Below are 27,895 nucleotides of genomic sequence, written 5' to 3' on the forward strand. Positions count from 1 at the left end.
TTCTCCGTCCTCCACCTGTGGAGCTGGCTGGAGCACGTGACTCAACGCGGAAGCGGAAACGGAGCCGCGAGTTGCCAACAGCTGAGCCGCCGCAGAGATCATCTCATGAGAAGAAGAGTCACTCTGAGGCTGAAAACAAACATAACAAAACAAGTACAAAACCGCCGCTGGTTGTCGAGGTCAAAGGTCAAATACCGCGAAGAGTCTCTGAACTAACAAGAAAATATGATCCACCACAGTTCACATAGTCTGAAAAATGACAAAAGTAAATAAAACATTGTATTAGAAGAAAAGTCTGGACATGAAAAATGTTTAAAAAATAAAGAAAAAAGACCAAAACTAAGAAAGTAAAAGTTGTTCAATGTAGAAAATCTGCAAGTTCTGATATAAAGAGACAGAGATTACGATCAAATGAGAAGAGACTAATGAGGAAAACAAGACTTTTTGATGCAGTGGGTTAAAAAAACACTAAACTAAACTAAATCAAATGTGGAATAACTGACTCTGACAGATATAAACTACTATATATATGGTGTTAAAAGCAGGAATGTAGTGATTTTAAAATTATTGGCTGATACTGATACCAACATTTCTTCTCTGTTACTTTAATTTTTGTTGTTATAGATCCCCCTTAATCAATTCACCTTAATAATAAATATAAAATAGTTCTGTATTTGTCTATGACTTGATCGTCACATTATCTATGAACAAACAGATCAAAATGGACACATTTATTAAAATAAAATTGAAAAAAACTTGAACAAAACACAGCAGATAAACATCAGACACAAATGGGTGGAAATCCATCAGATTAGTAGAGCTTCTGTATCAGCTGATATCACTGATTATTGGCTCATGTATGGATCAATCTGATGTAAAGGACGGTTTGGATAGACCCTGACCCCGGTCTGACCCAGTCCTGACCAGAACCTGACCCGGTCCCGACCGCGGCTCCTCTTCCTCTCCGTCCCCGGTTTTGTCCGCAGAGTGAGCCCTCTTCTCGGCGGCCCGTCTCTGATTTAGCCTGCTCGGCTAATCCTGCTAACGGCTAACGGCTAACGGCGCTATGATGGCGGAGCTGGTGCAGGGACAGGCCTCGATGAACCAGCCGGGGCTGAAGTCAGACGGCCTGGCCGATGTGTTACAGAGGGCCCGGCAGGTAACAACTACAGCGGGGCTCAGCACACACCCGTTCCGAGCCGAACCGGGCCGTTTGGGTCGAGCCGAAGTACTTTTGTGCGGTTTGTCCGTGTTGAGCCGCTCGTCCAACTTGTTTCGCTCCGCGGACTCGATGCTAACTCCAACTAGCACCAAAGCCGCAAAGCAGCGCCGCGCCGCCGCTTTGGCGCACTTTACCCGGGCCGCCGCGGTCCCGGACTTAGTTTAGGGGAGTTTGGGGAGCTGTCACCCGGAGGGGAGCGCGGTGGGACCGGCGGCGGAGGTGGAGGAGGAGGAGGAGGGGGGGGGGGGTCGGACTGAAGTTTGGACACACGTGTCACTGAGGCGGCGGACAACCTGTTGACACACGGACACGCAGAAAAACGGAACCGTAACTGCATTAAGTGTCCCGAACGGGCCGAGGGGGGGCTTCATCCGCTGGAACGGCCGAGTTAGAACCCCCCCCCACACACACACACACACACACACACACACACACACACACACACAGCCCTCCCCTATAGACTCCTGTTTACTGTAAGTTAGACAGAAAGTAGGGCTGGGGTTATGCAACTGTCTATAACCTATAAGAGAGACAGACAGACAGAGAGACAGACAGAGAGTGAGAGAGACAGACAGACAGAGAGAGAGAGACAGACAGAGAGAGAGAGACAGATACACACACACACACACACACACACACAGACTGGTGTCCTGCTCTGTTGTGGTCCGGTCCAGTTGGGTCCAGTTCCCTGTTTATGGACCAGAACATCAGACTGTGGTTCATGTCATTATTTCACTAAAAACAACTGGATCCATAAAAATAAACCCAGACCACAGCCCAGATCCACCTGGGCCCTGGAGACCTGGTCCAGACCTCAGCCTGTAGACCAGGACCTGATCCCATAGACCAGGTCTGATGGTGGTTGTTATCTGCTCACTGTCTCGTCTGTGCGTTTGTGTTTATTTCATCGTCTGTGATTCCATCGTTTATTTCATGGTTCGTATTAAATGCGTTCACATCTTAAAGCCATTGATTAAAGACTCAGACCAGAACTAAACCTGGACCATGGACTGAGTCCAACAGAACCAGGTCAAAGGGTCAAACATTGATGATGTCATCAGTGTGCGTCCTTGTGTTGTTTTTTTGCTTGAAACTGGAATTGGTCCAGAATCAGATTCAACTTTTACGTCTGTTTCATCTTTTATGTTTCATTTGTAATTTTACATCATCTTTTTTATTTATTTATTTATTTTTTAAAATAATTTCTGGTCTTGTTTTGTCTTTATTTGGTTGTTTTCCTATTTTTTCTTCTACTCTTTTTTATTTTTTCTCCCATCCTTTACATCGTCACATATTTCATGTTTTTTCTTTTTTTTGGTCCATATTTCGCTGTTTTTAAGTCAGTTTCTTCATTAGTTTACATCACTTTTGCTTCGTCTTTGACTTTTTGCTGCTTTTGTTTTGTTTTGTTTTTTTTTGTGATAAATTTTTCACTTCACTTTTGTCGCGTTTCTTCTGTTGTCGTTTTGCTGCGTCTTGTGTTGTTTTTGTCTTGTCATTTTTTTGCTTTTATGTCATAGTTTTTTCCTTTTTTTGCATTATTTTCTGACTCTTTTTGTCACATTTTCTTTCTTTGTGTATCTTTTCTGTTTCTTCCATTTTGTGTTGTTTTTATTATGTAGTTTTTGTGTTTTCATCGTGTTGTCGTTTTTCCTGGTTATATTCGTCTTCGTTCACCAGGATGAAACTGACACTAATAACATTTCTTCATTATTTTCTGGTCCTGTCGTGTGTCATGCGACCGTCGCTCTTTGATGACATCATGTTTCTTCTTCTGCTGTGAATTGAGTGTAGAGCTTTGACCTGTTGTAGTTTTTCCTTCATGGTTCACTTTAATGTCCATAAATGTCCAGTTTGTGTCAGTGAAAACACTATTTGATTGTATTTATAATCGTTTGGAGGTGTTCGAACCAAACTGTGCCTGTGGTTCAGGAGGATGGAGTTGGGTGGATTTTCTTCTTTGAATTGTCCTGAAGGTTCAGCTGATGTTTTGGATGAACGTCTGAACCTGGTTGTTGGTTTGTTTTTGTTTACTCTGTTTCTGTTGGTTTTATTGGCTTTAACCTGCAGTAGGTGTTCTTATCGGTCTGTGATGAACCGCATGGTTTTTGGTTTTACATCAGATTCATGTTCCAGTTTATTCTGTCTAAATGTGTGTGTGCGTGTGTTGTCAATCAGATTTTATTTATGTCTCATCGCATCATAACAAACATGATCTCATATTTTACATTTAGAGTCAAAGCAGTTCCCAGAATCCACTGGTACTAGTAGTACTACCAACAAGTAGTACAAATACACACAACTGTTAATACTACTACTACAAATACTAGTATTAACAGTGGATATACTACTACTGCAAATACTAGTATTAACAGTGGATATACTACTACTGCAAATACTAGTATTAACAGTGGATATACTACTACTACAAATACAAGTACTAACAGTGGATATACTACTACTGCAAATACTAGTATTAACAGTGGATATACTACTACTACAAATACTAGTACTAACAGTGGATATACTACTACTGCAAATACTAGTATTAACAGTGGATATACTACTACTACAAATACAAGTACTAACAGTGGATATACTACTACTGCAAATACTAGTATTAACAGTGGATATACTACTACTACAAATACTAGTACTAACAGTGGATATACTACTACTGCAAATACTAGTATTAACAGTGGATATACTACTACTACAAATACTAGTATTAACAGTGGATATACTACTACTGCAAATACTAGTATTAACAGTGGATATACTACTACTGCAAATACTAGTATTAACAGTGGATATACTACTACTGCAAATACTAGTATTAACAGTGGATATACTACTACTACAAATACTAGTATTAACAGTGGATATACTACTACTACAAATACTAGTATTAACAGTGGATATACTACTACTACAAATACTAGTACTAACAGTGGATATACTACTACTGCAAATACTAGTATTAACAGTGGATATACTACTACTACAAATACTAGTATTAACAGTGGATATACTACTACTGCAAATACTAGTATTAACAGTGGATATACTACTACTGCAAATACTAGTATTAACAGTGGATATACTACTACTACAAATACTAGTACTACCAGTGGATATACTACTACTACAAATACTAGTACTAACAGTGGATATACTACTACTGCAAATACTAGTACTAACAGTGGATATACTACTACTACAAATACTAGTATTAACAGTGGATATACTACTACTGCAAATACTAGTATTAACAGTGGATATACTACTACTGCAAATACTAGTATTAACAGTGGATATACTACTACTACAAATACTAGTATTAACAGTGGATATACTACTACTACAAATACTAGTACTAACAGTGGATATACTACTACTACAAATACTAGTACTAACAGTGGATATACTACTACTGCAAATACTAGTATTAACAGTGGATATACTACTACTACAAATACTAGTATTAACAGTGGATATACTACTACTGCAAATACTAGTATTAACAGTGGATATACTACTACTGCAAATACTAGTATTAACAGTGGATATACTACTACTACAAATACTAGTACTACCAGTGGATATACTACTACTACAAATACTAGTACTAACAGTGGATATACTACTACTGCAAATACTAGTACTAACAGTGGATATACTACTACTACAAATACTAGTATTAACAGTGGATATACTACTACTGCAAATACTAGTATTAACAGTGGATATACTACTACTACAAATACTAGTATTAACAGTGGATATACTACTACTACAAATACTAGTATTAACAGTGGATATACTACTACTACAAATACTAGTACTAACAGTGGATATACTACTACTGCAAATACTAGTATTAACAGTGGATATACTACTACTACAAATACTAGTATTAACAGTGGATATACTACTACTGCAAATACTAGTATTAACAGTGGATATACTACTACTGCAAATACTAGTATTAACAGTGGATATACTACTACTACAAATACTAGTACTACCAGTGGATATACTACTACTACAAATACTAGTACTAACAGTGGATATACTACTACTGCAAATACTAGTACTAACAGTGGATATACTACTACTACAAATACTAGTATTAACAGTGGATATACTACTACTGCAAATACTAGTACTAACAGTGGATATACTACTACTACAAATACTAGTATTAACAGTGGATATACTACTACTGCAAATACTAGTACTAACAGTGGATATACTACTACTACAAATACTAGTATTAACAGTGGATATACTACTACTACAAATACTAGCATTAACAGTGGATATACTACTACTGCAAATACTAGTACTAACAGTGGATATGCTACTACTACAAATACTAGTATTAACAGTGGATATACTACTACTGCAAATACTAGTACTAACAGTGGATATATTGCTACTACAAATACAAGTACTAACAGTGGATATACTAAGACTGCAAATACTAGTACTAACAGTGGATATACTACTACTGCAAATACTAGTACTAACAGTGGATATACTACTACTACAAATACTAGTATTAACAGTGGATATACTACTACTACAAATACTAGTACTGACAGTGGATATACTACTACTACAAATACTAGTATTAACAGTGGATATACTACTACTGCAAATACTAGTACTAACAGTGGATATACTACTACTACAAATACTAGTATTAACAGTGGATATACTACTACTACAAATACTAGTATTAACAGTGGATATACTACTACTACAAATACTAGTATTAACAGTGGATATACTAATACTACAAATACTAGTATTAACAGTGGATATACTACTACTACAAATACTAGTATTAGCAGTGGACATACTACTACTACAAATACTAGTACTTACAGTGGATATACTAATACTACAAATACTAGTACTAACAGTGGATATACTACTACTACAAATACTAGTACTAACAGTGGATATACTATTACTACAAATACTAGCACTAACAGTGGATATACTACTACTACAAATACTAGTATTAGCAGTGGATATACTACTACTACAAATACTAGTACTAACAGTGGATATACTACGACTACAAATACTAGTACTAACAGTGGATATACTAATATTACAAATACTAGTACTAACAGTGGATATACTACTACTACAACTACTAGTATTAATGGTAGATATACTACTATTACAAATATTTGTATTAACAGTGGATATACTACGACTACAAATACTTGTACTAACAGTGGATATACTAATATTACAAATACTAGTACTAACAGTGGATATACTACTACTACAACTACCAGTATTAATGGTAGATATACTACTATTACAAATATTTGTATTAACAGTGGATATACTACGACTACAAATACTAGTACTAACAGTGGATTTACTAATATTACAAATACTAGTACTAACAGTGGATATACTAATACTAGGTGGTTGTTCCAGTGTGTTTCAGGTGTTGTTTCAGGTCGTGTTTCAGGTGTTGTTTCAGGTGTTGTTTCAGGTGTTCTTTGTGGTGTGTTTCAGGTGTGTTTCAGGTGGTGTTTCAGGTGTTGTTTCAGGTGTTCTTTGTGGTGTGTTTCAGGTGTGTTTCAGGTGGTGTTTCAGGTGTTGTTTCAGGTGTTCTTTGTGGTGTGTTTCAGGTGTTTTTTCAGGTGTTGTTTCAGGTGGTGTTTCAGGTGTGTTTCAGGTGTTCTTTCTGGTGTGTTTCAGGTGTTGTTTCAGGTGTTGTTTCAGGTGTATTTCAGGTGTATTTCAGGTGTTTCAGGTGTATTTCAGGTGTTGTTTCAGGTGTATTTCAGGTGTATTTCAGGTGTTTCAGGTGTATTTCAGGTGTTGTTTCAGGTGTATTTCAAGTGGTGTTTCAGGTGTATTTCAGGTGTTCTTTCTGGTGTGTTTCAGGTGTTGTTTCAGATGTATTTCAAGTGGTGTTTCAGATGTATTTCAGGTGTTCTTTCTGGTGTGTTTCAGGTGTATTTCAGGTGGTGTTTCAGGTGTTGTTTCTGGTGTGTTTCAGGTGTTGTTTCAGATGTATTTCAGGTGGTGCTTCAGGTGTTGTTTCTGGTGTGTTTCAGGTGTATTTCAGGTGTATTTCAGGTGTTGTTTCAGGTGTGTTTCAGGTGTTGTTTCTGGTGTGTTTCAGGTGTTGTTTCAGGTGTATTTCAGGTGGTGTTTCAGGTGTGTTTCAGGTGTTCTTTCTGGTGTGTTTCAGGTGTATTTCAGGTGGTGTTTCAGGTGTATTTCAGGTGGTGTTTCAGGTGTTTTTTCAGGTGTTGTTTCAGGTGTATTTCAGGTGGTGTTTCAGGTGTGTTTCAGGTGTTTTTTCAGGTGTTGTTTCAGGTGTATTTCAGGTGGTGTTTCAGGTGTGTTTCAGGTGTTCTTTCTGGTGTGTTTCAGGTGTTGTTTCAGGTGTTGTTTCAGATGTGTTTCAGGTGTTGTTTCAGATGTATTTCAGGTGTTGTTTCAGGTGTTGTTTCAGGTGGTGTTTCAGGTGTATTTCAGGTGTATTTCAGGTGTTGTTTCAGGTGTATTTCAGGTGTGTTTCAGGTGTTGTTTCAGGTGTATTTCAAGTGGTGTTTCAGGTGTATTTCAGTTGTTCTTTCTGGTGTGTTTCAGGTGTTGTTTCAGATGTATTTCAGGTGTTCTTTCTGGTGTATTTCAGGTGGTGTTTCAGGTGTTGTTTCTGGTGTGTTTCAGGTGGTGTTTCAGGTGTTCTTTCTGGTGTATTTCAGGTGGTGTTTCAGGTGTTCTTTCTGGTGTATTTCAGGTGGTGTTTCAGGTGTTGTTTCTGGTGTGTTTCAGGTGTATTTCAGGTGTTCTTTCTGGTGTATTTCAGGTGGTGTTTCAGGTGTTGTTTCTGGTGTGTTTCAGGTGTATTTCAGGTGTTCTTTCTGGTGTATTTCAGGTGGTGTTTCAGGTGTTGTTTCAGGTGTTCTTTGTGGTGTGTTTCAGGTGTGTTTCAGGTGTTGTTTCAGGTGTTGTTTCAGGTGTTCTTTGTGGTGTGTTTCAGGTGTTTTTCAGGTGTTGTTTCAGGTGTATTTCAGGTGGTGTTTCAGGTGTTTTTTCAGGTGTTGTTTCAGGTGTATTTCAGGTGGTGTTTCAGGTGTGTTTCAGGTGTTTTTTCAGGTGTTGTTTCAGGTGTATTTCAGGTGGTGTTTCAGGTGTGTTTCAGGTGTTCTTTCTGGTGTGTTTCAGGTGTTGTTTCAGGTGTTGTTTCAGATGTGTTTCAGGTGTTGTTTCAGATGTATTTCAGGTGTTGTTTCAGGTGTTGTTTCAGGTGGTGTTTCAGGTGTATTTCAGGTGTATTTCAGGTGTTGTTTCAGGTGTATTTCAGGTGTGTTTCAGGTGTTGTTTCAGGTGTATTTCAAGTGGTGTTTCAGGTGTATTTCAGTTGTTCTTTCTGGTGTGTTTCAGGTGTTGTTTCAGATGTATTTCAGGTGTTCTTTCTGGTGTATTTCAGGTGGTGTTTCAGGTGTTGTTTCTGGTGTGTTTCAGGTGGTGTTTCAGGTGTTCTTTCTGGTGTATTTCAGGTGGTGTTTCAGGTGTTCTTTCTGGTGTATTTCAGGTGGTGTTTCAGGTGTTGTTTCTGGTGTGTTTCAGGTGTATTTCAGGTGTTCTTTCTGGTGTATTTCAGGTGGTGTTTCAGGTGTTGTTTCTGGTGTGTTTCAGGTGTATTTCAGGTGTTCTTTCTGGTGTATTTCAGGTGGTGTTTCAGGTGTTCTTTCTTGTGTATTTCAGGTGGTGTTTCAGGTGTTCTTTCTGGTGTGTTTCAGGTGCTGTTTCAGGTGTTGTTTCTGGTGTGTTTCAGGTGTATTTCAGGTGGTGTTTCAGGTGTTGTTTCAGATGTATTTCAGGTGTTCTTTCTGGTGTGTTTCAGGTGTTGTTTCTGGTGTGTTTCAGGTGTTGTTTCAGATGTATTTCAGGTGGTGTTTCAGGTGTTGTTTCAGATTTATTTCAGGTGTTCTTTCTGGTTTGTTTCAGGTGTTGTTTCTGGTGTGTTTCAGGTGTTGTTTCTGGTGTGTTTCAGGTGTTGTTTCAGATGTATTTCAGGTGGTGTTTCAGGTGTTGTTTCAGATGTATTTCAGGTGTTCTTTCTGGTGCGTTTCAGGTGTTGTTTCTGGTGTGTTTCAGGTGTTCTTTCTGGTGTGTTTCAGGTGGTGTTTCAGGTGTGTTTCAGGTGTGTTTCAGGTGTTCTTTGTGGTCTTTTTGCAGATTGTGGGTAAGATGGGTGGTGAAGCCATGTCTCACATGAACAGCTCGTCGGCCAGTGTTGAGTCTTCGCTGTATTACACCGGACAGAAACGACCAGGAGACGACGGAGGTGAGGAGCGTGCTTTAACAGAACCAGAACCAGCCCACACAGAACACAACACAACCTTTATCCTCAGACAATAACACAAAGAACCCAGTCCATCAAACCAATAACCTGAGTCATGACCTTTGACCTCTGATGGAAAAACATCCAACCCAAGCCCAGAACCTTGACCCGGATCAGTTCTGTTCTGGACCTAGATGGGTCTAATGTGATTTCCATTTTATGATGAACCGTTTCTGTGTCCGTTTGTCTCAAGTGCATGTAAACACATCAGATCTGATCATTACAGTAATCTGATTACTAGCAGTTATTGGATTTATATCGTCATGGAAACGGGTTCATTAACATGGAGTTTTTTGTTGCATTGGATTTTATTGGTTTGTTGTCATTTTTTTTGTTCTGTTGGATATTTTCCCAGTTACTGACTCTGTTCTTCTGTCATTAAGCTCTGAGGCTCCGTTCAGATGCAGGTAAATGAGTACATATGTGACCTGGATCTGATCTGGTACCGACAGTCTGAACAGCACTAATCTGACCCAGACCACTTTCATATGCGGTCCTAAATCTGACCCGGACCACTTTCATATGTGGTCCTAAATCTGACCCAGATCTGATATTTTCCAATGTGACTTCAGTCTGAACGTCCAGGTCGCATTTATCCGACCTTTCCGTCATTGAAATGTGACAAACGTCCCAGTTGTTGGTCGGAGCGGAGGAAAACCAGATTTCCTTCTGTAAACACAGTGTGTGTCTGCGTGGTCTGGTATTCCATCAGGACCTCTTTAGTGCATGTTGGTCACTTCAGGACCTCTTTAGGGCATGTGGGTCACTTCAGGGTCACATTCAGTTCAGACTCAAAACTGATGGAAGTCGCATTTAACGTGGAATATGAACCAACACACAAACAAATCGAATTTCACTCAAAAATCCGATTTGTGCATTCAGACCTGCTGTGGGTGGAGCCTGAGTGAAAAATGTTAACGTTGGTCATAAACAGATTTAACCCTGTGGTGTCCAGGTGAGTATATTAAACATACGTTAATTTTATATATTATTAATGTTCAGATTATTTGACAGTTTGTTTTTGGTCTGAATTCAACAGTTGTTCATTTTTGTCTGATTTTTGAAAAAAATTCTGATCCATCTACTAAAACCATCCCATAATAAACAGTTTTAAATTCCTCCGCTAACACTCTTCTACCAAGTGAGTACAAAATACACACTGACACATTTAACATTTGACCTGGAACCAAAAATAATAATAATATGAATCAATGTTGGTGTGAATCACTGACGGATGATAGAAGGAACACACACTAATCCAATTCTTATGTGGAATATTTAAAAAAAAAAACTTAAATATTTTTTACACCAAAAAAAAGTGGTTTGTTTACATTTAAAACATGACATTTAAAGGGTTAAAAATATGACAGTGTGTTAGTTTATGAGCAGGTTACTCTGTAGGTGATTAAAGGACCTCATTCATTGCGTCAGGAACAGGCTTAATTCTTCATCTGCCACATTTCATTTGTTTCCGATCCACTGATTTGTCAGTGGGTTTTAATTGTGTACTTCCTGTCTGTTGCCATGACGACAGCAGACAACGCTTTTCCCATCTGAGCCCGTTTGTGTGTCTGTGTTTGGGCTGAGTTGTGCGTCTAACCCCATGTTTCTCTGTGTCTCAGTAGGAAACCAGCTGGCCGCCATGGGACATCAAAGGTACCGCCCACCTCGTATTGATTAACGCCTCTGAGCTCATCACGCCGTTCGCTCGGCATCTCAATAGACGCACATTCGTATCAGTAGATAAACGCTATAGATCTGAACTCCCGCTGCCTTCGCATTAATCATGTGTTTGTATTGCAGAGTAATCACAGAAGATTACAAGGTCCCCGACAGGATGGTGGGCTTCAGTAAGTATTACCTCTGACCACCCCCACCCCCCCACACCACTGGCCAATCACAGTTCAGCTCATTTACATACAGGACAGAGCCATTAATGTCACCAAAAAAACACCAAAATGAAGAAAATCCATATTTATTCCTGATTATCCATTATTGACTGATGGTTTATGCTTGTTTATTTGTTGTTTTTTATCTCCATTTTTTAAATTTATTAATGAACAGATGCAAATGTCGCCAGAGCAGAATTAAAATGACCAAAAACAGACTAAATATCCAAACACATTAGATAAGATGGAGTCGCAGCAGCCGCCCTGAAATCTGAACCAAAGTTCTGACCAAAAAAAACAAAAAAAACAAAAACACAAAAATCAGCCTTTATATGAACAATAAATGGGGTTTATTTCTACAAATAATGTGAATATGAAAGGGTTTTAATAAAAGGAACGGATGAGTTCAAATACATAAAGAGAAAAACAATTAAAAACAGTCAAATATGGAATAAATGAACATCTGTTTTATTAAATAGTAATAATGGTTTAGAATTTAAACGACATTAAAATGAAACAAGTCGATAAAAAGTCACAGAAAATGGACCGATGATGATGATGGTGGTGTTTATGATGATGATGATGATGATGATGATGGTGGTGGCGGTGATGATGATGATGATGGTGATGGTGATGATGATGGTGGTGGTGATGGTGGTGGTGGTGGTGATGATGGTGTTTATGATGATGGTGATTATGATGATGATGGTGATGATGATGATGATGATGGTGGTGATGACGATGGTGATGGTGGTGATGATGATGATGATGATGGTGGTGGTGGTGGTGATGATGATGATGATGGTGGTGATGACGATGGTGATGGTGGTGATGATGATGATGATGATGGTGGTGGTGGTGGTGATGATGATGATGATGATGGTGGTGGTGGTGATGATGATGATGATGGTGTTTATGATGATGGCGATGATGATGATGGTGGTGGTGGAGGTGATGATGTTACCTTTGTTCTGGTTGTTCCTTCAGTTATCGGTCGGGGGGGTGAACAGATCACCAGGATCCAGTTGGAGTCCGGCTGTAAGATCCAGATCGCTGCTGGTGAGACCCAGTTCTGTGGGTACTGTTTCCCGTCTACGTCCAAACAGAGCACTCCAGTTACTTTGTTTGTTTTTGTGGATTTTTCTCAGTTATTCTCTTTGTGTTTTGCTAATTTTGGGTTTAATGTCATTTGTCAGTAAAAACATATGAAACAGCCCCGATCATGTCAGAGGTGTTCAAAGTCTGATCAATAATGTTCTTTAAAAACGGGTCAAAGCAGAACCTGATTCAGTCCGTTCTAAAACCATCTGCATCTACCTTTATCCTCTGTTTATGTTAGGTCTGGTCTGATCCAGATCCAGGTCTGATCCAGATCCAGATCTGATCTGATCCAGGTCTGATCCAGATCCTGATCTGATCTGATCCAGGTCTGATCCAGATCCAGATGGGTCATAAACGCTGTTATTTTCATAAAACCTCTAAAATACAGTGTGTGATCAGAGCTGAGCAGCAAATGGAATTAATTCAGTTTATTATATTTTTTCTTTATGGAAATGATGTAAAATGTTTTGGTTAGTGCTTCATCCTAAAGACTGGACTGATTTCATACCTGATCAAGACTCGTTTGACCTCAGACTGTGTATGTGAATGCACTTTGACCCCTTCTGCTGTTTGTCATTAGTATTATTGGTTAATATTTCACATAACCAACATGTTGAAGTAAATGAACCTGTTCCTGCATCCGTCACCACAGCGTCAGCCAAGTAAATAATACGTGCATGTACAGTCCGAGGTTTTCTACGACAGCGTATCAGGACCACGTAACAAAATAAAAACACCTGTAACTACGAGAATAAAGTTGTAAAATATGTAGATAAAACCAGTAATTTTATGAGAATAAAGTCGAATACAAAAAGAGTCATAATTTCACAAGAATGAAGTTGTAATATTGTGAGAATAATGTCGTCATATTTCCAGAATAAAGCCATAATATTATTAGAATAACGTCGTAATTTAAAAACAGATGGAAAAATATCATAATTTCTGAGAATCCAGTCGTGCCCACTGGTCTGATCGTGTAGAACTGGAACATTCTGTGAGGTTCAACTTTCATTTGGGATTTACGCACAAAGGCCAAATACTGAGCCTATTAGCCCCGCCCACCATCACTTTGTTCGTTGTGTTAGCTGTAACCGTAAACTTCGTCATCAACAAGGGTTAAGGCTATCAATTTATAACTTACGACTTTTTATCGCACTGTTACGAAATATTTATCAAAATATTAGAACTTTAAGGATTACAGTATTTTTGTTAAATTATGAGTTTTTTTAAACCATGACTTTATTCTCACAATATTATGGTTTTACTTTTGAAATATTACGACTTTATTCCCGTAGTGACCGGTGTTTTTATTTTGTCGATGTGGCGCTAATACGCTGCTGTACTTTTGAGATGGACTGGAGACTGATGATCATTGTATTTTGGTTGATGTTGCCTGTTAAATTTAAATTTAAGTGATATGGTTTAAAAAAAAAAAAAAAAAGGTCATGAGCAGGGATGTCCGATAATATCGGCCCACCGATATTATCGGCCCGATATTGGCATAAAAATGTAATATCGGTGAATATCGGTATCAGTTTTTTTGCCTATCATTAAAACCGATAAAATAATGCCTTGATCTCACCGGCATTTACCGACGCCTAAATGAAGCATTGTTTGTAGCTGAAAGAAATGTGCAGTTTTCAAAAGTGTACAGTAGAGTTACCACACTGTAATAGACTCATGGAGGGAGAGAGAGAAAATAAATAAATATGGCATTTTTTCCACAACTTAACTCTTTCTCCGCCAATGACGAGATTTTCCGTCACTCCGTGTTTTCACTGTTAGACTGTAGTTGAAGCTGTTGCGGATCGTGTGAATTACTTTCCTTAGTCCAAAAACAAACAATTAAGCAGCTTTTTTGGAAAAATGACGGACCGGGTTTAACGTTTTCGCACTGGAGTCTCCGTTTCCCATGGCAACGCATCCAGCGTCAGTCACTGAATGAGGAAATGCAGACTGTGCAGGAACCGCACACAGTTTCAAAAGCCTTAAAGATGATTATGGAGACAGAGTCTGACAGTTCAATATGTGATGGAGCTACAGAAGAACCATTTAGAGACAGGAACGGAGAAACAGAAGGTGAGGGAGACGGACACGGAACACGGGAAACACGGAGCGGCTCAAGTCCGACACCAAGTGTGTGTGTGTGTGTGGGGGGGGGGGGGGGGGGGGGGGCACGGAGCAACACGGAGACAATGACAGACAGGAGGAAGAGAGAAGAGACATTTGTAGAGGACATTCAAGGAGAAGACAGACACACAGACATGGGACAGACAAAGGACAGCTAGTGTTCATCTGTTAGAGTGAGTTCAGATTCAGACTGAGGACACAGAACAGATTCAGCTGTAGAATGTCAGCAGGACACAGGGAAGACACTGTGGGATTTGGCTGGAGTGGGAAAGAAATAAATACATAAATTCATACAGAGATAAATAACTAGATGTCCATATAATTATTTCCAGATCAAACACAGCAGGTGGTCCAACAGGAGGACCTGGTGCAGCCAAGGAAAGGCCCGAAATCTACAGTATTTAGTGCATTTGTTTCTTTTTTTCTTGAAAATGAGGAATACTGAAGTGTTTATATCAAAAAACTAAACTACTATGTGGAAGACTTATAACTGATGTATGTAAATGTGATAAATTTAGAAGGAACCTGATGCTTTAGAAGATGTTTGGTCTAAAGTTTGGTGTAGATTCCTCTAATATTTTGTGGAATGATGGGATATCTTAGAGCTATTTGTTATTATTATTGTTGTTATTATTATTTTATTTTGTGATTTGGAATACAGTGTTACTGTTTGTAAATGAGAAAGAGTCAAAAATGTAAATAGGAAATCAGTTTTATCTTGAAAATCAACATGTAATGTTACCTAAAATTAGTTTAATATCCCACATATATCGGCAGCGATATCAGTAGATATCGGAATCGGAAATTAAGCTTTGGACAATATCGGCATATTGGTTTTTGGCAAAAAAGCCAATATCGGACATCCCTAGTCATGAGTGAAAGCGGTTGACGTTGAGATGTTGGACTGCGGTGCAGGTCCCTGAAGGTGTCACTGATGGTGCGTTTGTGTGTTTGTTCAGACAGTGGTGGTCTGATGGAGCGTCCATGTTCCCTGACCGGGACTCCAGAGAGCATCGAGTGAGTCCAACCCCCCCATACACCCCCCGCTCAGACGGTCATGAGTGGGCGGTGTCCTTTTATTGACATGAATCCACTCGTTCACTTCAGTTCTTACTTTTCCTTCTTTTGATTCTTTTCATTTTCTGTTTGAACCCTCATTTGTGGATAAATGTTTCCTCTTCATCTGCATCATTTCAGTTCATAAGAGACAGTTTTTACGACAAACTCTGTATCTGGACTAGGGCTGTAAGAAAATATCGGTTCTGCAATATATCGCAATATTTCATTTCATGATACTGTATCGATATTAAAAAGTACTGTATCGATATTTTTAGGTATTTATTCAAATGCACATATGGCCGAGGTTCATTTTTGTTTTTCTTTATTGTTTATATTTTATTTACTATTATTTAACACTGTTTTATTAAATAATGGTTATTTGAAGCATTCTAAAAGCACTTTTTACTGTCTGACAGGCAGATGGTAGTTTTTTTGGGGGGGATTGAACTCAAATCCTGTTCTGATGTTAGTTGTGAACTAATAGAATCTGAACATTTGAACAGGATGTGAAACTGTAATGTCTGTGAAACAGAATTTCAGTTTGAACTCAGGAACATTTTGTGATAGAACATTAGAGCCTGTTGGGATCAAATAAAAATGTGTTTAGTATTTGTGCAGATTTCTGGTGTAATTCCATTCTTCCAGGAAATAATCATTGAAAGTACAGAAACAAACAAAAAACTTGCCTATTTAGCAGTATCATGATATATTGTGATATATCGTATCGTGATCCCAGTATCGTGATTTCTATTGTATCGCCAGATTCTTGCCGATACACAGCCCTAATCTGGACACAGTGTATAATTCTAATTTTCACTTTTCTATTAAATCATCAGAACACTCCAAAATACCCACTTACAAAGTTTTTCTTACATTTTATTTATTGTTTATTTTATTTGTATTTTCTTTTACTCATATTTTATGGATTTTAACCTCTTAAATGTCAGTTTGATGCTCGAATTCACTTAAAAATACACAATAAATTTGGTTTTTTCCATAAAACAAACGTTATATTTGTAGCTGCTTTTATATCCATTTTGGGACATTTTTGTCCTGAATGAATACAGAGTTCAATCTGATTCAACACTAAAATGGATATTGTACTGACATCAACATTTGGGCTCATGTTTGACAAATCCAAGACTGATTTAACAAGTGGTTCCAGGCACAACAAACCCCGCCCCTCTTACATATTACAGGTTATTTTTGGCATCGATCCAGCTGATGTCAGCATAGACAGACAGATTTCAGCCATTGTAAGTAAATGGGGATTTTTTTTTTTTTTTCAATTCATAAAAATGCGAACTTTGACCTACTTTTCCCAAAATGTAATCACATCTATTCTGTGTCACTGGTAATGTATGAAGCCAATTAGGTCTGAATTCAACCAATAGTTTTGCTGCTAAAGTGTAAACAAATAAACAAACGGAACCAAAAACAATAGCCCCTCCCTCCCCTTCAGGGGGCGGGGTCATAAAAAAACATCCCAGACACCAAACATTTGTTTTATGGAAAATAATGGATTTATTGTGTATTTTTCAGTGACTTCATGTAATCGAACTGACATTTAAAGGGTAAAAATCCCTAAAATGATTGGATGTTTGGTCGTTTTGAGCTGAAGTTGATGAAGGCGTTCATACAGAAAAACATACAGTACAGGCCAAAAGTTTGGACACACCTTCTCATTCTTTGCATTTTCTTTATTTTCATGACTATTTTCATTGTAGATTCTCACTGAAGGCATCAAAACTATGAATGAACACATGTGGAATTATGTACTTAACAAAAAAGTGTGAAATAACTGAAAACATCTCTTATATTCTAGTTTCTTCAAAGTATCCACCCTTAGCTCTGATGACTGTTTTGCACACTCTTGCCATTCTCTTGATGAGCTTCCAGAGGTAGTCACCTGAAATGGTTTCCTAACAGTCTTGAAGAAGTTCCCACAGATGCTTAGCACTTGTTGGCCCTTTTGCCTTCACTCTGCGGTCCAGCTCACCCCAAACCATCTCGATTGGGTTCAGGTCCGGTGACTGTGGAGGCCAGGTCATCTGGCGCAGCACTCCATCACTCTCCTTCTTGGTCAGATATCCCTCACACAGCCTGGAGGTGTGTTTGGGGTCATTGTCCTGTTGAAACATAAATGATGGTCCAACTAAACGCAGACCGGATGGAATGGCATGTCACTTCAGGATGCTGTGGTAGCCATGCTGATTCAGGTTGCCTTCAATCTTGAATAAATCCCCGACAGCGTCACCAGCAAAGCACCCCCACACCATCACACCTCCCCCTCCATGCTTCACGGTGGGAACCAGGCATGTAGCATCCATCTGTTCACCTTTTCTGCGTCGCACAAAGACACGGCGGTTGGATCCAAAGATCTGAAATTTGGACTCATCAGACCAAAGCACAGATTTCCACTGGTCTAATGTCCATTCCTTGGGTTTCTTGGCCCAAATAAATCTCTTGTGTTTGTTGCCTCTCCTGAGCAGTGGTTTCCTAGCAGCTGTTTGACCATGAAGGCCTGATTCACGCAGTCTCCTCTTAACAGTTGTTGTAGAGATGTGTCTGCTGCTAGAGCTCTGTGTGGTATTCATCTGGTCTCTAATCTGAGCTGCTGTTAATTTGCGATTTCTGAGGCTGGTGACTCAGATGAACTTATCTTCAGCATCAGAGGTGACTCTTGGTCTTCCTTTCCTGGGGCGGTCCTCATGTGAGCCAGTTTCGTTGGAGCGCTTGATGGTTTTTGCGACTGCACTTGGGGACACATTCAAAGTTTTTGAAATGTTCTAGACTGACTGACCTTCATTTCTTAAAGTAATGATGGCCACTCGTTTGTCTTTACTTAGCTGATTGGTTCTCGCCATAATATGCATTCTAACAGTTGTCCAATAGGGCTGTCAGCTGTGCATCAACCTGACTTCTGCACAACACAACTGATGGTCCCAACCCCATCAATAAGGCAAGAAATTCCACTAAGTAACCCTGACAAGGCACAGCTATGAAGTGAAAACCATTTCAGGTGACTACCTCTGGAAGCTCATCAAGAGAATGCCAAGAGTGTGCAAGGCAGTCATCAGAGCTAAGGGTGGCTACTTTGAAGAAACTAGAATATAAGAGATGTTTTCAGTTATTTCACACTTTTTTGTTAAGTACATAATTCCACATGTGTTCATTCATAGTTTTGATGCCTTCAGTGAGAATCTACAATGAAAATAGTCATGAAAATAAAGAAAATGTGAAGAATGAGAAGGTGTGTCCAAACTTTTGGCCTGTACTGTATGTGTGTGTTTAGTTTTTATCTGCGTTTTTGGAAGTATTGATGGGACTAAACAGTAGTGTTTCCTCGGCGCTGGGTGGTGTTTCCAGGCAGGCGAAGCGGCTGCTGGTCCAGATCGTGGAACGCTGTAGAAACGGACCAGGTTTCCACGGTGACGGAGAGGGCGGAGCCTCGGTGCAGGAGATGCTGATCCCGGCCAGTAAGGTGGGGCTGGTGATTGGCCGAGGAGGAGACACCATCAAACAGCTGCAGGTGAGTCGGGCCGGACCCGGGTTTTCACGGGTTTACAAGGAACCAGAACCTGATCATGTGACTCGCTGTTACAGGAGCGGGCGGGCGTAAAGATGATGATGATCCAGGATGGGCCGATGCCCACAGGCGCCGACAAACCCCTGCGCATCTCAGGAGACCCGTACAAAGTCCAGGTACAGGATCCACCTGAACCCAGTCTGAAGTGGATCAGTGAAGGATCCGGGTCCACTTCCTGTTTCCTTCATCTGGCATCCACAGTCGTAAAAACTTTTCAAAATATTTCATGATGACATGAAGCGGTTGTTGACGGACGGTGGATTGGATGTAAATGCTGACGTATTCGACATCTAATGTGTTTCCTCCTCCAGGCGGCGAGGGAGTTGGTGTTGGAGGTGATTCGCGAGAAGGACGGAGACTTCAGGTCAGGACGCAACGACTTCACTGCCCGACTGGGAGGAGCCAGCCTCGACGTAAGACGCACGGACACGCTAACGTTCACGGATTAGCCTTCCATAGTTGTTAGCATGTCAAAGCTAATCTGAATGTGTTTGTCCAGGTTCCAGTTCCACGGTTCGCAGTCGGCATCGTGATTGGACGGAACGGAGAAATGATCAAGAAAATCCAGAATGACGCAGGGGTTCGAATTCAGTTTAAAGCAGGTCTGTGTACGCTGCTTTGATCCAGTTTAAACTGGTCTGACTACACCGCTTTAATCCAGTTTAAACTGGTCTGTTTACACCGCTTTGATCCAGTTTAAACTGGTCTGTTTACACCGCTTTGATCCAGTTTAAACTGGTCTGACTACACCACTTTAATCCAGTTTAAACTGGTCTGACTACACCACTTTAATCCAGTTTAAACTGGTCTGACTACACCGCTTTAATCCAGTTTAAACTGGTCTGTTTACACCGCTTTGATCCAGTTTAAACTGGTCTGTTTACACCGCTTTGATCCAGTTTAAACTGGTCTGACTACACCACTTTAATCCAGTTTAAACTGGTCTGACTACACCACTTTAATCCAGTTTAAACTGGTCTGACTACACCACTTTAATCCAGTTTAAACTGGTCTGACTACACCACTTTAATCCAGTTTAAACTGGTCTGACTACACCGCTTTAATCCAGTTTAAACTGGTCTGACTACACCGCTTTGATCCAGTTTAAACTGGTCTGTTTACACCGCTTTGATCCAGTTTAAACTGGTCTGTTTACACCACTTTAATCCAGTTCAAGATGGTCTGTTAACACCACTCTGATCCAGTTTAAACTGGTTTGATTACACCACTTAATCCAGTTCAAACTGGTCTGATTACACCGCTTTAATCCAGTTTAAATTAGTCTGTTTACACCGCTGTAATCCAGTTTAAACTGGTCTGATTACACCGCTTTGTTCCAGTTTAAACTGGTCTGTTTACACCACTTTAATCCAGTTCAAACTGGTCTGTTAACACCACTTTGATCCAGTTTAAACTGGTTTGATTACACCACTTAATCCAGTTCAAACTGGTCTGATTACACTGCTTTAATCCAGTTTAAACTGGTCTGATTACACCGCTTTAATCCAGTTTAAACTGGTCTGTTTACCCTGTCCACCCTATGAACTTTGACCTTTATCATTCCTGCAGATGACGGCATCAGTCCAGAGCGTGTTGCCATGGTGATGGGTCAGCCGGACCGCTGTCAGCACGCCGTCCACCTCATCAATGAGCTCATCCAGACCGCACAGGTAATGCACCATGGTGTTTGATCAGTGCGCGGATCGGACACAGAGGGTGGAGTTTTCTGTTGTCCTATTGTTTACTGGTGACAGTGAAGGTAACAGTGGTGTGTTTGTGACCCGTCCGTCCGTCCACAGGAGCGGGATGGCTTCGGCTCGGCACTGCGCAGTGGGAGGGTCAGAGGTCGCGGTGACTGGACCATGGGGTCCCCGGGTCCGTTACAGGAGGTGACCTACACCATCCCTGCAGACAAATGTGGCCTGGTCATCGGTAAAGGTGAGCGCCGACGTCCACGGGGTCTGGGTTTAATGGACGGTTCAGACCAGATGAACGACCACATCATTTTATTTAAAGTATCAGAACCATGAGGAAAATATGACAAAAAGTCCGGTGGAGTCAGTTCACATGTGAATTCATCACATCTTTGAGTCTGAAATCATCAGTTTAACTTCCAGATGGTTCCACTCTTCAAAGACAGTCTAGAGATTAGGACTGAATTAATTAAAGCTGAAAGTAAATTAAATCGTCCATTATTTGTCTTCAGTGAAAACCTCAGGAATCACAACAGATGACATAAAAAAACCCACGAAAATGAAAACCTACCATGTGTCACTGACTGAAATAACCGATAGATTAATGGAAAATAAACATGAGCATTTATTTCAGTTCAGGACAACGTCGAGAGAGAAAAGGTCAAAGGACGGAGGGAATGAATAGAGGAGATGTGGGCTTTGAGTCTTTAAAAGGCTCTTAAAGCCGTTGTCCATTCAGCGCTGCCGTCTCGGAGGTTGAGGGTCGAGCTGCCGTCACCGCCACAAAACAAACGTTAAAAGAAATGTCAAGTATGAGTGTTGAGTCCATATGGGGCGACGGCGTCCATTAAATCCAGCGGGTCCAAAAGACGTCCAGCCAGTCCCAGGATGTCCAGGCCATTTGGGTTTAGTCAAGGTTCTGGTTGTGGTTCTGCTGGAGTTGTCGCGTTTCTTGACTGTGATTCTCGGTTTATGGAGACTGATGAAGACGCCGTGGGTTTGAGTTTATTCAGACCATTGTTCTGTAAATCAGCCTCGGATGTGGAATGAAAACAGACGAGCCCAGCCTTTCACTGCACTAATGGGCTGTTAATGGTCTGTTCAGAGGGTTAACAATGGGTTAACAATGGGTTAATGACCTCAGCTGGGAGGATAACCTGAGGAAGAGGAGGAGGAGGAGGAGGAAGAGGTCTGGATCACATAATGGACCTGGATCCTTCAGCTCCAATAGAAGCATATGAACAGAACAAGACAGACAGACAACTGACACATTTGAACATGTTTGAGAAACATTTAACAGTTTCTGCATGACGTAAACTAAAACGAAGAGGAAAGTCTAATGTAGAAAAAAGTCTAATGTCAAAAAAGTCTGTCAAAAAAATTGTCAAAAAATTCTAATGTAAAAAAAAAATTTAAGGTCAAAAATGTCTAACGTAGAAAAGTCTAACGTCAAAAAAGTGTAATGTAGAAAAAAGTCTAATCTCAAAAGTCTAATGTAGATAAGTGTAATGTAAAAAAAACGTCTGTTAAAAAAAGTCTACTGTAGAAAAAAGTCTAATGTCAAAAAAGTAATGTAGGAAAAAGTCTGTCAAAAAGTCTAATGTCAAAACCAGTCTGGGTTTAGGGTTAGGCTTAGGGCTAACACTGGGGTTGGACTCATGTGGACAAACATCTGGGACCAAAGGCAGGCGAGGATTTAATGTAAAAAAAGAAAGTGTCATGTTTGTCATGTTGCGTGTCTGTTGTGTGTCTGTTGTGTGTGTGCAGGGGGGGAGACCATAAAGAGCATTAACCAGCAGTCGGGGGCCCATGTGGAGCTGCAGAGGAACCCCCCACCCTCTACCGACCCCAACACCAGGGTCTTCACCATCAGAGGCTCCGCCCAGCAGATGGACGTGGCCCGTCAGCTGATCGACGACAAGATTGGGGTACGCAACACGACAACACAACAACAACAACACAACATCAACAACAACACAACAATACAACAACCACACAGCTCCTGTCACTGGGACCTGTGGTAGTGGGTCTGTGTGTAACTGCTGTTGTTGTTGTTTTTGTGTGTTTGTGTGTAACTGTTGTTGTTTTTGTGTGTTTGTGTGTAACTGTTGTTGTTTTTGTGGGTCTGTGTGTAACTGCTGTTGTTGTTGTGTGTTTGTGTGTAACTGTTGTTGTTTTTGTGTGTTTGTGTGTAACTGTTGTTGTTTTGTGGGTCTGTGTGTAACTGTTGTTGTTTTTGTGTGTTTGTGTGTAACTGTTGTTGTTTTTGTGGGTCTGTGTGTAACTGCTGTTGTTGTTGTTTTTGTGTGTTTGTGTGTAACTGTTGTTTTTGTGGGTCTGTGTGTAACTGTTGTTGTTTTTGTGGGTTTGTGTGTAACTGTTGTTGTTTTTGTGGGTCTGTGTGTAACTGTTGTTGTTTTTGTGTGTTTGTGTGTAACTGTTGTTGTTTTTCTGGGTCTGTGTGTAACTGTTGTTGTGGTTTTTGTGTGTTTGTGTGTAACTGTTGTTGTTTTTGTGTGTAACTGTTGTTGTTTTTGTGTGTTTGTGTGTAACTGCTGTTGTTTTTGTGTGTTTGTGTGTAACTGCTGTTGTTTTTGTGGGTCTGTGTGTAACTGTAGTTGTTTTTGTGGGTCTGTGTGTAACTGTTGTGGTTTTTGTGTGTTTGTGTGTAACTGTTGTTGTTGTGTTTGTGTGTAACTGTTGTTGTTGTTTTTGTGGGTCTGTGTGTAACTGCTGTTGTCGTTCCTCCAGGGTTCAGGGATCATGAGTAACGGAGGGTTTGGATTCAGCCCCTTCACCCAGGGTCCGGCTACACACCAGAAGTACGACGCACACAGACACACAGCCCCCATCATCTGCACTGTGTGGTGTGTGTGTGTGTGTTGATCAGTGTGTGTCTTTGTGTTGTTCAGCTGTGGCAGTGGACAGACCTTCCTGACCGGGGTTTGGGGAAACACCTACCAGACCAGCTGGCAGAACCCAGGCCAGCAGGACCCAGGTAACACAAAAGACACACAACAATACAACAGACACACAGTGGATACACAACATGATGACAACACACGACGGGTTAGTTGGATCGGTGCTCTGTGTGTGTGTGTGTGTGTGTGTGTGTGTGTGTGTGTTCAGTACTATCAGACGTTAGGACAGTTACACACAGAAACGACAACACAGACGTTAACTCAGGTTTGAGGAGACTCGGGTCCAGGAGGTGACAGAGGAGGTCCTGGTCATGGTCCCGGTCCCGGTCCTGGTCCACCAGATCAGTGGTCCAACTCTGGAGACCAGATGTTTGTAAAACTGAAGAACTGGTTCTGGACCTGACCCTGGTCCATCAAGGATTTGGTTCCAGACCTGACTCTTGTCCGTCAGGGGTTCAGTGAGGTCCAGGACCTGAGGTTCTTCAGGGTCCAGTTGGACTCTAATGGAGGTTTTGTGTTTGTTTGTAGGTCAACAGAACCAACCACAGAGTCTGATGACGGACTACAGCAAGGCCTGGGAGGACTACTACAAGAAACAGAGTAAGACCTGGACCCACCAGACCTGGACTAGGACCCACCAGACCGGGACCCACTAGACCTGGACTGGGACCCACTAGTCCTGGATCCACCAGACCTGGACCGGAACCCACTAGACCTGGACTGGGGCCCACGAGACCTGGACTGGGACCCACATGACCTGGACTGGGACCCACATGACCTGGACCTGGACCCACGAGACCTGGACCGGGACCCACTAGACATGGACCCCCTAGACCTGAATTTATTAGACATGAACTCACTAGACCTGGACCGACTAGACCTGAACCAACTAGACCCTAACCCCCTAGACCTGAACCCAGTGTGTGGTTCTGTTCCAGGTCAGTCGTCCCAGAGTTCGGTTCCAGATTACACTGCAGCGTTGGCAGAATACTACAGACAGCAGCCCTACATGTGGAACCCCGCCCAGATACAGGTACTGGCCCCGCCCACCTACACCTGTAGGCTGTTAACCAAAGTTAGCCCCGCTGTGTCCTAGTTAGCTAAGGTTCGACCCGCTGTGTGCTAGTTAGCTGTTAGCTAAAGTTAGCCCCACTGTGTGCTAGTTAGCTAATGTTAGCCCCGCTATGTACTAGTCAACTGTATCCAGTTTCATCTGAACAAACTGAGCTCCGCCCACTTGCTGTCGTTTCTCTCCTCAGGATCACTAGAGGCCCCTCCTTCGCTGGTGAAGGCCTTGGATGGTCGTCGACGGCAACCGAATCGGGGTTTCCTAGCAACGCTCTGCCGCTTCCTCCTTCCTTTTGTAGAGAAAAACTAAGGATTAACTGAAAATCACGAACTCTTTTCTTTCTGTTTTTTAACCTTCCAGAGCTGATATTTTGTCGGGCGGATGTTTTGGACGTAGCCTCTGGTCTCCAACGCGTAGACCTGGTTTTTCTTTACGTTTTATTTTTTATCAAACTTGAACTTAAAGATGTATCAGTGTGGCTTTGAACAAAAAATCCAGTATAATCTATATTTTGTCTAGTTTTATTTTCCAATAAGAAAACGGTGTAAGGCTTAGCAGTCTTGAGTCAAATCAGATATTATATTATTATTTTGTTTATGATGTTTTAAAGCATGCGTCAGATTGTGTGTGTTGACTCAGTTATTTTTTTTTTATTTTGGCATAGAAATATTTTAATAGCGTCGGATGGAAATGTAATGTTTTACCATCAGAGTCACATGTTTTTGTACTAAATCTGTCGTTGCTGGGTCGGTTTGTTTCCATCTAATTTTACCTGTTTAGTCGCCGTCTTGGAGGTGCAATGATGCGTTTGTTTGTTTTTGGGTTTGATGAAACTTCTTATTCCTGTAGCTCTAGTGATTCTTTAGTTTTTACAATGTAATGAGTAAATGAGGATATTATTGCGTTAAAGCCAGATCTCTCTGTGGTCAAACACGTGTCGAACCTCCATGTTTTTCCACTTCAGCTTTTACAAAACGTGAGAAAAAAAGACTATTTTCTTACAGTGTGAAACTTTATTATTGTTGTAACAATGTTTTCTATGTTGCCGATTTGTTTGTAGAAGTGTTTGGATCTGAACAATGAAGTTTTCCATTCTATGTGTGTTAGCTAAACCAGCACGTTCGCTAAACGCACACGTTAGTTAAATGTGATGTTTGTAGCAGATGAGTGTGTTACTTCGACTGTGTGTTTGTGTACATGTGTGTATGTGTGTGTTTTTTAGCCAAATGCTAGCAGAATGAATCTGTGTTTTTTCTGTTAGTTCTAGGGCAGCGGTTGTTAGCTAAACGGTGCCTGTTAGCTGTTCAATTGTGCATTTAATGTTGAATGTGTGTTAGCGTCACTAACATGTGGGTATTTTTTTTGGTTGTTTTCCTGAACATACATGTTTTGTTAGCTGGCGGTTAGCATTTAGCAGAATGTGTAACCGTTGGTTTTAGTTGAACATGTGTCTAATGTGATATTTCCAACGCATTGACAAATTCACACGTCGTTGGTCGTTTCGCTTTGATGTGACACTAAGGATGAAAGACAACCTAGATGGAAATTGCACCATATTTTGTAGTAAAACAACAGCTAACAGCTGATGTTAGCATGATGTTAGCATCCAAACGCTGTCTAATGGTGTTACATGATACAGCAGGAAAAGATGGAAATTAATTCTGAAAACTTTTAGAAGATATTAAGATGGATGTTTCAGAATTAGCTTCTACTTTTATTACTGTAACCCACCGTAGCTGAATGCTAACGTTAACTGTTGGCTAATGGATTCAGTCACTGTTTTGATATGGGTTTGTATCTGTCTGGATGTTCGAAACCCACTGATCTTGCAGTGCTTTGTCTGATTTTCTCTGTTTATGTGACGTAAACAGATTAGTCTGGACGTCAGAGGAAAATACTGATCGTGTGAATGTGGTTTATTAACGGTGAATTAGTCGTGAGTGAGGAAAAAACTGTTGACCTCCTCATTTAAAGTCCAAATTGGAAATATCGGACACTTTTTACAGCTACTTTTTACAGGATTGTCTTGAAAACATACATTGTTAGCATAATGTTTAGCTAACGGGGCTGTATTGAACTGACGTCTGACACTTAAACTAATGTTTTTGTTTGATTAAATATGATCCGTACTGTTTATGTTTGTGTTTCAGTAGCAAAACCAGCTTTTAATTTAGTCCTGACGTCCAGCTGCGACTAACGACGTTCAAATGTTTTTCATTTTCTGCTGACATGGTGTTAGCGTAGCATTAGCCGTTAGATAGAGTGGTCAATACGGGTTAGCTAAACTGTGTGTGTTAGCTCAATGGTGCTCAGCGGCTGTTAGCTCAACTGTTGTGTGAATGTGTGCTGCTAAATTAGCTGTTAGCGCTAACGTGTTGAGCCTGGATTGTGTTGAACATGTGCAGTCAACGTTCTGGTTGTTTTATTTATATATATATATACATATATATATATATATATATATATATATATATATATAAATGTTTTGTGTTTTTCAGTCGAATCCACCTGAAACTTGTGTTGCTCATGTTTAGATGGAACACCCTGTTTTTTTTTTTTTTTTCTTCCAGCCTTAGCTGTTAGTGCGTTTGTCGGTGTGCGTGTTAGCAGAGGGTTGTGTGTGCGTTGCGTGTCGGACCACAGAGACGTTTGTCTTGCATTGAGGGAGATGTGGCTGTTGTTGAGTTGTTCTGCTTCGTGTATGTGTGCGATGATGATGATGATAATAATAAGAGTTCTCCTGTACAGGGGTCTATTTAAATCTGTTTATCCTGAATATTCATTTGTCCATAATATGGTTTTTGTGTAAATTTCCACTCTGGC

General features: G+C 40.5%; 1 protein-coding gene across 1 annotated transcript; it reads left to right on the forward strand.

The window, feature by feature from the left end:
- Nucleotides 1–1,026: 1,026 nt before the first annotated feature.
- Nucleotides 1,027–27,206, forward strand: LOC115425763 (far upstream element-binding protein 3-like). Its single transcript, XM_030143511.1, has 18 exons — nucleotides 1,027–1,159; nucleotides 9,455–9,563; nucleotides 11,243–11,276; nucleotides 11,424–11,470; nucleotides 12,497–12,568; nucleotides 15,700–15,757; nucleotides 19,169–19,331; nucleotides 19,406–19,504; nucleotides 19,700–19,801; nucleotides 19,888–19,990; nucleotides 20,958–21,058; nucleotides 21,188–21,326; nucleotides 22,850–23,010; nucleotides 23,834–23,904; nucleotides 23,995–24,080; nucleotides 24,532–24,603; nucleotides 24,942–25,036; nucleotides 25,263–27,206. The coding sequence occupies exons 1-18, from the start codon at nucleotides 1,067–1,069 to the stop codon at nucleotides 25,269–25,271; spliced, it is 1,614 nt and encodes a 537-aa protein (XP_029999371.1). The 5' UTR covers nucleotides 1,027–1,066; the 3' UTR covers nucleotides 25,272–27,206.
- Nucleotides 27,207–27,895: the final 689 nt, after the last annotated feature.

This window comes from Sphaeramia orbicularis, chromosome 9 (genome assembly GCF_902148855.1).
Source record: "Sphaeramia orbicularis chromosome 9, fSphaOr1.1, whole genome shotgun sequence".
In the NCBI taxonomy this organism is placed as follows: Eukaryota; Metazoa; Chordata; class Actinopteri; order Kurtiformes; family Apogonidae; genus Sphaeramia; species Sphaeramia orbicularis.